This window comes from Zerene cesonia, chromosome 9, assembly GCF_012273895.1.
Source record: "Zerene cesonia ecotype Mississippi chromosome 9, Zerene_cesonia_1.1, whole genome shotgun sequence".
NCBI lineage: Eukaryota > Metazoa > Arthropoda > Insecta > Lepidoptera > Pieridae > Zerene > Zerene cesonia.
Window position 1 is genome coordinate 5405540 of NC_052110.1, and position 12395 is coordinate 5417934.

General features: G+C 33.7%; 1 protein-coding gene across 1 annotated transcript in view; it reads right to left on the reverse strand.

Moving 5' to 3' along the window:
* Nucleotides 1-3900, reverse strand: part of LOC119829173 (UDP-glucosyltransferase 2-like) — a 9393-nt gene extending 5493 nt beyond the window's left edge. Inside the window, exons 1-2 of the mRNA XM_038351575.1 lie at nt 3862-3900; nt 528-677 (exon numbers count right to left, since the gene is read on the reverse strand). Coding sequence (XP_038207503.1) covers nt 528-677; nt 3862-3900 — 189 coding nt within the window. The remainder of the gene's footprint in view (nt 1-527; nt 678-3861) is intronic.
* Nucleotides 3901-12395: the final 8495 nt, after the last annotated feature.

Sequence of the window (12395 nt, forward strand, 5' to 3'; positions counted from 1 at the left end):
ATATATGAGGGATATAATTTCAAAATGAGACGATATTTTATAAGATTCGTCAGTTAAAAAAGTCTTGACGATATACGTGTGCATAATAATATCTAGTTCAAGTTAAAATAACACATCCGCCAAAAAGAAAAAACAAATTTTAACAATATTTTAGTCTGTTTGTGTCTGCAGGAAATAAACTGATTTTTAATTGATATCCGCATTATCCATATCACCATTAAGAAACGGTGAAGTAAAACATTGTTAGGAAACTGGCATGTCCTTCCGTCATTTCTCTAGTGTTGCAAGTGTTTATGGGCGGTGGTGACCATTTAACATCAGGTGGCCCGCCTGCTCCTTTGCTTGCCCTGCCATAAAAAAAAAAATGTCCAAGAAATAAAAATTCGACAATGTATGAACTCTGCCGAACTGCACTTGGCCAGTTTGATTGATTACGGCTTAATTCCAAAAACAGGCAGAAGGCCTGTGTTTCTGCTGTGGGAACAAATATGGGGTGATGATGATGATGACAACTATGTACAACTTACCTCATGTCCAGAAGCCAGAAGGTGGTCAACTAGGGCATGCCCCAAAATGCTATGGCTTTTAGTATATACAGGCACAAATACTAAAAATCGTAATGCTTCACTTAATGGTACAGTGAAGCAGAAAATTATTACGAATATTTTTTGGGCCATCTGTAAGTAATTATACAATCAGTATTGGGTTTATAAAAAGGGAATGTGACAGATTTAGCTCGATATTTATTTATTTATTTATTTATTGATAATGAATTTCCAACAAAGGACACAGTTCACATTTTCGAAAAGCCTGCCACATTCATAGATTGCTGCACCTTCAATTACAGGAAATTACAACATTCACGTTAACGTCAAGTGTGATAGAAAAAAAAATAATATTAAAGAATTAACAAAACAAAACAGAGTTCAAACATATTAAGAAGAATTTGAAACTCGACGCCCGTATCAAAGGATACTAGTTATCCTCTATCCTTTATTCCTCATTCTTATATCCTACAGAGTTTCCTGCCGGCACACTGTGTTATGACAATTCAAAAGCGCTTCTATAAGAAGTCTAATTAAATAAATAAATGCTTGAGTTTGAGTTTGGTTTTAATTTTTATTTGTTATGCCAATTAGCCGGCTTTTTTACTAATATATAATAAACAGTTGAGAGCTTTCTTTGCTTCCTTTTAAAATAAGAAAAGTTTGTATGAGTTTACTTTCCTAACTCCTTTTTAGCTATTTAAAACAATAATATTATATCCTAAATACCTTTCTATTTTTCGCACTTAAATCAACTGTGACAATGTTTAAACATAATTTTAATTCTACGTGTAATGAAAGGAAAATGTATTGACGTCGTATGTGTTTTGTTTTATTGTAATCGTGACCATAGAAATCGTTAAGACGCATAAGTATGGAATTTTATACCTTTGGTAGATAACAGCCTGTATACTTCAGTACGCCATACTTTACAAAATATGTGTATTTGTATTTCTTTGAAATGAAAATAAATGTTTGATTATGATTTAAGATATTTTTCTACTTGATAAAATTGTTTATAGCGGTTTCCGCCAGCAAATTAGTAAATAATTAACAATAACAATTCAAATCTGGTTGATTGGTTTTTTTTATAGGCGGTGATGATCACATAACATCAGGTGGCCCTCCTGCTCCTGCTTCCTGCTCAGTTCCTTCACTTGCTCTGTCATAAAAATTAGTGATTGTAATTCAGGGTTTTAAAAATGTTCCCAGTTTTCTCATTTATATATCCCATCAATTCTTTCCTTTTCTTATAAAGTTGGCAAATAGTAAGGCCTCTGAAAATGTTTATGGGCGGTGGTGATTGTTAACCATGAAGCGCCTCGACCAGCTCCTTTACCAAGTATAACATAAAAATATGTCAAAACTAATAAAACGACACAAATATATTTAAAATTTTCAAAGCATAGTGCAGTGTGCTACCTTCCGCTTGTCTGTACTAATATTATAACGCTGAAGAGTTTGTTTATTTTTTTGAACGCACTAATCTCAGGAACTACTGGTCTTTGAACGCACTTATCTTAGGAACCGATCCGAAAAATTCCGTCCGATTGAAAAATTCTTTCAGTGATAGACAGTTCATTTATTAAGGAATACTATAGGCTATATATGTACCACGGACGAAGCCGAGGCGGACCACTAGTAATTTTATAACTCTGAAAATTTTCCTCCTTTGAAATTTTCCGCATTAGAAATTGTGCGCCTTGTACAATGTTTACGTTGTTTTGTTTCTTGTTATGAAAGAAGAATCGAATGGATTTTAATTTTTTGATCGTCGTAGCAATCAATTATAAACATGGAATTAAAATAAATAAAAAAAGTACGTTCCTTACGATTCTTCTATTCAAAGACTTTTTTAACACTTGTTATTCTAGTCCAAGCGGACCAAAATTCATTTGAGGTTCATAAGAAACTACACGACGATATAAATCTAATATATAAAATTTTCGTGTCACAGTTTTCGTTGCCATACTCCTCCGAAACGGCTTGACCGACCGGCTGCTTGTGCAGCTAGTTACCAGTATATAAGTGTATAAACTATGATGTAAATTGATTAAACAAGAAAATACACGTATATTTCTAAAAGTGCCATCTGTTTGGCATGTGTTGAAACCAAATTAATCTGAACGTGTTTTGTAAATTCAATCTTATGTTAGGTTTTTTCTCTAATAATAGATGTCACTATAATTAACGACCTTCAAAGGTTTGTATAAAAGAGATTATTCATAATATTATTTTGTATTATTGTATTTATTTTTATTTCGTTACTTCATTTTTTTTGTACACTGCCACTGTCAGGGGGTCAATGTGGTGTCCTCTGAAAATCTGTGGAGAGTCTAAGTTCCTTCAATGGGCTTAGACTCTCACTAAGTGGATCACTTTTTATACTAGGTTATTTTAGCTCATTCTTTATATAACAAATTATTTTTATTTTTATTACCTTCTATAAATATGCATTTTCTTTCTTTCTTTGTAATGTTATATGTATTAGAACATGGTATTCTAAAATGCGTAGGTATCATTAGGTTTTTTTCATTAATATTTAAAATGCAAAGTTAATTTTAATCTATTTTTATGCATTTATTATTTACAACCAACTTCAAAAATAGTGGGATCTCAATTCGAATGTATTAATTAGGTTAATATGCTAATTTACAGTACAGAACCGATTTTGATGAGTTTCTTAGAGCTGGAGACTTCCTTGTACCATTTAAATTTCTTAAATTTCTTCAAACAATTTGATAGCTATAGTTTTTGTTAAAAAAATTGCTTTGTTAATTTGGCCACTCCGAACTTACCGTTACATTTATTTATTTACATACAGAAAATCCAAATCATTAAATACGCAAATAGTTATGTAAGAAATTAATCCAAAAAATTGTGGGAAAATAGGTATAATGGATCTCTTCTGATGTCAATAATCTATGTTAATGCGCGCTGGTAATCGCTAAGCACCAGGCGAACTACCAGCTCGGTTACCGCTGTAAAACAAAAAATCCTCCCAAGTTGGATTCCCGAAACGAGGGTTTCATAATTTATCTTCTAGTATATCCTATAACATGGTTTCATCGTATTAGAAACTAATTTCTCTCCCAAAACATTTCGAAACTTTCAACTTATATCGTCTAATTAAATAATTTCGCTAGCAGAAATTCAATTGCAAGCCGTAACATTACTTAACAAAAGTCGGTTAACTTTGCTCTTGTTGGACAAATTCATTTTATTTCGACCAAGATGACATTGTTGTGAAATGTTCCTGGTAACTTTTGTGAAATTGTATTAATTTTAGCAGGTGCTTGAAAATTTATTAACTGACTTCTTTGAGTTGTTCCGTTAGTTCTTGAGAATTGGTCATCCTTACACAAAAATGTGAAAGTAACTCCTGTCTGTCTCTTACCACCCAAACCACTAAACCGCTTTGGATGATAATTGATATAGATCTCATACTATATGAGATCCGAGGAAAATAATTTTATATCGGAAATTTCTCTGGAACCCCTTCCAACAAGATTTCCAGGATAAAACTTTCCCCAGTTCCTCAACTTAGTATGATCAGATACTAGTTCTGGTCCGTCTATCTTTTTCTTCAACTACGCGGTCTAGCAGCGTTAAGCCAAAGTTAAAAGTAAAAAATAATAACAAAATGGCTTCCAAGCAAGGGACGACTATGGAATATATACAAATGCATGGGAAGATAATCTTTTTGTGAACAAAAGTATAATCAGCTCGGTGCCCCTGTCCTTTACCTAGTCCATTCTTTCTTTCCAGTCGTCAGTCCTCCTTATCTCTTACTCCTTAAAAGCGGGTAGCATATTCGCAAAGGCATTACCTCTGCAAACGTTTATGGGCGGTGGCGATCGGTAACTATCAGGAGAACCACCAGCAAATTTGCTGAATATTTGCATGACATTAAAAAGATCATTTCTTTATTTATTGTATAAAAACCTCCAGCCAGCCAAACCAGAAAAACAACAATCATCGCCTCATATCTGCAAACTTTTCTTTATAACAGAAAAATTACCCGAGGCAGTTTAGGTTGTTTCAAACATGAAGCTCTCAATAATATTATAATGAAAAATTATTATAACATTAAATTCCTTAGAGGGTTCTCGCAAACTCGTTTAGACTTCAGCATTTGAATGCATTTCAAGACGGAAACTTTGTCCAAGTATCTTGTAGTTTTTATATAGCCAAAGTTTGTAAAAATTCAGGCAAAAACGTTTATATTTCCCCGTGAAATAGTTTAATTTTATATTCGTATTCAAATTCGGGTTGTTTCCCTCGGGTGTTTGGTGTTTGATTTATTTATTACTAAGGGTAAAGAATAAATAATATTTAAATTGTGTATCAACAATCGGGTTATAAGAATTGTAATTGTAAAAAATATATGATATGTTTTTAAAATTTTTGTGTTTATTTTTCTAATTTATAATATAAAAGGTGATGTAACGTAACTAACTAACGAAAGTTAAGGTTAGAAATGTTTATCTATTATTAAATAAATTTTGAATGTTATATCAATAAATAAGTAAAATTATTGGGATGAAATAAATGAATGACATCTATTCGTATCAAAAATATTATGTTATAATATTTCTGACTATAATATAGTTTAATAAATTATTACTGTTTCATACAGGTATAATATATAAATATTTTTACATAAGAAAGTCCATAGTAGTTCTGTACCCTGTCCCCACAGAATTTTTGCAAAATCTAGTTATACTAGCAACTCGGCGAACTCCATTTCGCCACCAGATGGCTGTATATGAAATATGATTTTCCCGCTTTTCTGTTGAAATTTTACCTGAATTTTCTTTGCTATAAAACTCACGGAGCCCGAGACCTTTCCAACGAATGCAAAACCGTGGAAATCGGTTAGTGCGTTCTGGAGTTATAATCATAGCGAAGGAAAACCCGACTTATTTTTATATAGTAGATTAGTAGTTTGTCGAAATCTGTCCAGTGTTTAATAAGACGCTAAGCAGCAAGCACAGTAATTACATTTCCATTTATATTCGTATAGAAAATTTAATTGCTAATAGATGGCGCTAATATAAAATTTATTAGTCACAGTGTTATAAGTACACACAGCGTGTGTTTTGGTACCGAGTTTATTTTCTCATTATCTCTTTATCGGTGTCAAATGCACTTACCCGACGGTTATAGGCCATCAACGCGAAACGTGACGTATCCAGGTTCTAGCAATATTGTTGTGTTTTTGCTTTGACTGGCTTTCATATTAGAATTTTAACAATGAGCTTCTATAGTTTTTACTCGCACTGACTGCTTCGATCGATCAACTCGGTAGAGTAACACAATTTCAATTAATAACACATAGTACTGTAAAATGTGTTTAAAAATGTTAAAAGTGTCAAATGATTTTACATAATTTTATATTATGAAATAAAATTTCCAGAAAAAGGATCATATTTCTACAAAGTAGAGAATCGCTAAAGCGCTACAGTCCAAGGAATTAAGGGATTAGGGATTCCTTAAACTGAGATGCGCATGGAATGAATTTATTTGTTCCATGTGCATCTCAGTTTTAAAAATTCAGTTCTAGTATCTTGTTTCTCTGCTAAAGCAGTTTTTAAGTTCCAGTAGCTACTTCGTAATAATCTAGTCTCTTAAATAAGAGGACTGATATATGCAACTGACATTAAGTTAGAGTGGTGAAGTAGGGCCTGAACACTCTCTGAACAGAAGGCCTATAGGCCTATAGGCCTATTTGTTTTATTTTAAATGTCTAAAATACACAGTTCTTGAGATGCAGACAGACGGACGGGTAGACAGACAGACAGATACATAGACTGACAGCGAAGTTTTACCTTAAAATGATTAAATTACTTTTAGATACTTCTATTGAGTAATAACCAACGTTCCGTGTTTTTGAATTTACATTTGAAAAGGTTAAATGAATATATATTTATAGGGTTATAACCTCCAAATTGGGAAGCCATTTGCCTTTATTCTTTCTATCAATTTTTGCTCACTTGGTATGGGCCCCTTAAGTTACATAAATTGTTATTAAACTCGGGAACGCTCAAGGAAAATCCACGCAAAATAAGTATCAATAATGTTCTGCTAATCTATGGAAAATTTAAAGTCAGGGCGGGAAGTTTGGAGCGGGGTTTGAAGAGCGAAAATGGGTCGAAAGTTGAATGGCAAAGTTGTAGGCAATTAAAACTTCTGCTTCTCCACTTTTTGTTACATAACCTAAAAATATGTGAAAATTTTTTGATCACGAGGCGGGATTTGAACGCGCGTCGTTATCCAAACCGTAGCAACACCTAGTCTCTCGGCCACCCGCGATCCCGCCTCAGTAATCGAATTTCTTCTACTCTTTCGGTTTTATGTGAAGAATTGACTTTAAAAATTTCTCATCTATAAAGCATTTCAATGCTTTAAAGCTAAAAATTTATGTAAAAAAGCAGAGGATTCATTCCTTCTTCCTACCATACATGTCTTTAACTGCTACTAACATACCGTAATGATACTTATATCATTGCTTGGACCTTTACAAAGTGTAATATGTGGTCCATACTAAGCGCTTGCTTATATATAACACACTTTAGCAGCATTATAATGAACACTGTTAATTAAATTTTGCGTAACCCGGGAATTAATTACTTTAAATGTCCCCTTAACTATGTTTACACAGTAATAAAGTAACCGTTTATGTTTTATGAGTTACTAAGATACTCGCTACGCCCCGCGGTTTCACTCACGTAAATCCGTATCCCGTAGGAATATCGCTATAAAAAGTTGCCTATGTGTTATTCCAGTTGTCCAGCTATCTACGTACCAAATTTCATTGCAACCGGTTCAATAGCTTTTGCGTGAAAGAGCAACAAACACACATATATCCTTACAAACTTTCGCATTTATAATATAAGCAGGATAGAGTCTATCCGATAGACGTGCCCCTAAACGCATACACCAACCGTGGTGCAATGCGACTACACACAGAAGCGGAAAGCTGTCCCTCTAGTGGTTTTATGGCTCTTTAAAGAGATTCAATAATACATTTAAACGTTTCAGAACATTCAATATGGCTGATAATTATTATTATTGTGTAAAGGAACAAAATATTGGCAAAAGTATAAATTACAAAGAAACTTTTTTCAAAGAATATCTACATACCTAGTCTGAACTAAACCAAATTAAAATGGGGCCTCATGTGAGATAGCGACTTTCAAAGAAAAAAAAATTAAAATTGGTTCACCCATTCAAAAGTTATATAGCTTACTATAAACAAGAAAAACAGTTGAATCAACATCCTTTTTCTTTTTTGAAGTCTGAAAATTTAAATATAAAATGCATCAATCATGAGACAAGCAAGATAAACGCTGGATAAAAGTTTGTTCCATGAAAAGACCATAATATTAAACATTAAGCACTCATTTATCACTACATAGTATGAAGCAAAGTCGCTTCCCGCGTCTGGGTCTAAGTAGGTTTGTATGTATGCTTAGATCTTTAAAACTAAACAACGGATTTTGATGAGGTTTTTTTTGTAGATAGAGTGATAAAAAAGAGAGGTTTATATTTATAATAAAACCTATTAAATTAGTTCGAACTTAACGCGTGCGAAGCCGCCGGCAAAAGCTAGTTTTGCACGCAAATCAGTTAAGTTTATTATCTATATAAATAAAAAAAAACAACAAATGTGTTGTTAAGCGTAAAACTCGCTAAAGGCTCGACCAATTCCGCCTTTTTTTAACATTTTGTTAAGGTACAAGGAAGATCTTCTGAAGAGAAAAAACTAACCACGAGTGAAGCCGGGGCGGACCGCTAGTTAATATATAAACATTACACATTGTTTTATCATCTTCTCAATCTTGAATAATAAGTTTATCCCATAAACTTTCAACGTAAAAATCGATAAGGTTTTAAGGAAATGTATAGATATGTTTTCATAATATTAAATTTCTTTCTCAGGAAAGAACGATTCGTGCGCAAATAGTCACGTGCTGAATATTTATGATGCCTCTGCAAACTTAGAGATCGATATTTACAAGGAAAGTACTAAATCTTTTCTACAAAAACGGTCAGCGCTGATCCTGGGCAAAGAGGTACTTCTCCAGATTGTAAACCGAGACCAAGTCATAACAATTTTCCATCAAACACAAAATAGAATCACGGCAAATTTTGACAAAATTTTATTTGGTGATAGACCAATATTAAGAACAACTTATCTATACTAATATAATAAAGAGGAAAAGTTTTTTTGTTAGAAGGCTTAAAGGCCCTAAAGGCTTGGAAACTGCTGGTCCGATTTTGAAATTTCTTTCACCAAATAAAAGCTACATTATTCCCGAGTGCTGTATGATACGTTTTATCCCGGAAATGTACCACGGGCGAAGCTGGGGCGAACAGCTAGTAGATTAGTATTTTCTTGTGTTTGACACAGTCTCCCCGTGATCACGCTGTAAAGTGTTCGAAACGTCGGGTTATAATATAATTAATAAATCTCGTTTAAAATCCGTTTAAAAGTCTTTAATTTCTAAAAGCTAGTAGGTTATGAGTAAAAATACAAGAATGTGTGAATTAAATAACTGATATGAGTGAGTAATGACAGTGACATTGGATAGATATTAAAAAAATAATAGAGTTTTCCCAAAAGTTTTTTTTTGTAGATATATACTTCTTTTAATTTTTAGTTTTATAGCATTGAAATGCTTTATAAATGAGAAATTTTGAAAGAATAGAAAAAATTTGATCACGAGGCAGGATTCGAACCTGCGTATCTTGCCTAACCGTAGCAACGCCTAGCCTCTCGGCCACCCGTGATCCTGCCACAGTAATCGAATTTCTTCTATTCTTTCGGTTTCATGTGCCTAAGGGGCACCCCACGCCATCTATTGAGATGATTAAGAACCATCACAACCAATACGAAACATTATTTCAATGATTACAATATTGTTTCTGATTGATCTGATTTCTGATATATACTTCTCCAGAGGTCTTCATCTAAAGTTGTACAAAATGTAATACTGCCTTTTCACTGCGTAGTATAATACAAAATCGCTTTCCGTTTTCTGTGACTCTATATGCTTAGATCTTAGAACATAAGCAACAGATTTTGATAGGGTTTTATAATAGAATGATTCCAAAGGGAGGCCTTATATGATTATCATGCATCATTGCACCCGTACAAAGCCGGGGCGGGGCCGGGGCGGGTCGCTGGTCTTTGATAATCGAAGAAGCAAAAAGTTTTGTAATCCACGCGAGCGAATCTACGAGCAAGATGCTAAATATAAATAGAATGGAATTAAACTCTTTGCATCTCGTGTGGTGAGCAGTAAACAGCGGTTAGCGCTGGCTAAGTGGCTAATCCTATTGGCTAAGATTTAGTCGGCTAGATACCGCAAGCCATCTTGTTATACTCCAGCCACATCTGTAGACTCGATTTACATCCTATTTCTATCGTCAGTGAAATATATTTCAGCAAACACGGCTTGCTTAAAACAACGAAATATCGCTAGATTTTTGAAGATGAAATTTGATATCTAGAAAAGTTTCAGTTTATTAAGCTTGTTGATCTCCAGTGAGTATTTTTGTTATAGGATTTGATTGATTTCATTTTTTGTAGTGATAACTTGATATTATATCAAATTTCAGAAACGTTAGGTACCTACCTTTTTTGTAGAATGTAATTATTTTTAATATTTAGTGTTTTTACTGAACGTCGCATCTAGTATTATCTGCCTCGATTCGGATCAAAAACTCTCTGTGCATGGTTTAACTCTTTCTCAAGTGTTTAAATCGCATTAAACCAATACCTCTAATCGGAGTTACTACCCTTCGAAACTTATTGACCGTTGCCCACGACATAGTTTATATAGTGGTTATAAATCTATACCTAGTAAAATATAAAGCAGAATATTTTGTTTGTTTAATTAGGGAAGTAAAGTAAAAGTAGTTTTTATTGTGGGAGTCGAGCATTCTTCGGCACGAATTGGGCCAGCTCGCACCGAGGAAGTACCACACCCCCACAGAAAACCGGCGTGAAATAATAGCTTGCTATTGTGTTTCGTACGGCGAGTGGGGGAGCCGGAGGCCTATTTCCTTCTCCTAGCCCTTCCCAATCCATTCCTTCTTTCCAGTCATCAATCCTTTCCTTATCCCTTATCCCTTAAAAGCGGGCAGCGCATTCTCAGAGGTCTGAGCCTCTGCGAATGTTCATGGGCGGTGGTGATCGTTTACCATCAGGCGAACCACCAGCTCAGTTGCCCGCTATGACATAAAAAAAAAAAAAATAAAAGTAAATGACGGTGACTGACAATTTAGTTTGTCACAATCTTGGTCCTTGTGTTAATGCCATTATATTATATTATAGCATTGATATCGCATGTAATTTTTTTTGAGTTGTAATTTGGTACAATTGATTGCATTGGAAATATAAGTATTTGTGTGTAATTTAGAATTTTAGTTATGTACTGGTACGTTTAAGTAAAGACTCATAGCAATGAATGTACTGTATTGTTAACATTATTTGAGAATTTTCCTTTGAATAGGTGGAATACTACACTCGCTACGAGTTTTAAGTGCATATGTAAGATATTTACCACCTTAAAAGCACGTTTGCGAGTAATAAAATCTTTCAAGTTGAATTTAATGCACTTTGTTGAGAACTTTATACAGGTAATAAAACAAAATGATGATGTTATGAAGTTCTTATGATAACGGAGATGGAAGGTGGATTATACAGAATTTTTGAACATCAAGATACTGTAAAATAAAACCAGACCTTTTACCATCAAATGATTTTTATAAAAAGTAATTTGTAGGCAATATAGTGGATGTTTTATAGACAAAAAACAACTGTAGTTTCTGTTTGCCCGTTTGTATATGTGTCAATTACCTTAAACCACGGACAAATTTTGATGAAATCTTACAGAGTCGTAGACTAATATAATGTTTGAATTGTAGGCTGTACTAAGAAAAAAAAAATATGCTAGCGAAGTCACGGGTGGAGAGCTAATATTAAAGACAAAGAAGTATGAAATATTACGAGCAGTATGACGAAGTGACTTGACATAATTTTATTTCGTATCAGATAATTTCATCGTAGACCACACCGTCCATAGAAAAACTATACTGAGAACAAATCGAATTATTATCGACTTGAGTTCAAACGTAGATTTAAAGTAGTGGATGCGCTTTTGTATGTGACGAGAAGTTTCTTTATTTTCAAGAAAAAAATTCGTCGATACTCCACTAAAAAATGAAAACTAACTAGCTGAACGGATTTAAATAGGATTTATTACAAAGACTGTCCATATTTTGTGTAACAAGCTAGTAGACTAATTTTCTTCTAATGATAGTGTGTTTTTTATGTAAGCAATAGCCGAACTAACACCAAATAATCAAAGAAATCTAAAAAAAAAACATTACACAGTGTATTTCTTGTGTTTGATGTTAGAAGAGTATTATACATATAGCAACTAAAGACTTTTAACGGATTTTAAGAGCGATTTATTCATTATTTACCCCTCACGTTTGGAGCACTTCACAGCGAGCGTGGTTACGGATAGACTAAGATGTTACATGTCGTCCCGGTCATGCAGAAATTATCTCCACTATGATTAATAAATCGCATTTGAAATCCGTTAAAAAGTCTTAACTTTCTAAATACACTTTTATTTATTCAATGATAGGGCAGCGCTTGACCACAATCTCGCCTGATGTTAAGCTGAGATGTGGCCTAAGATGGAGCGCGCTTCCTTCGAAGGTACCTGTTCACTCTTCTCTTGAAGAACTCCATATTGTAGGTGTCGGAGAACACAAAAGCTTTTCCAGTCCCTGGCGGTTCGAATGAAGAACAGATAAGTTCCTTAATTA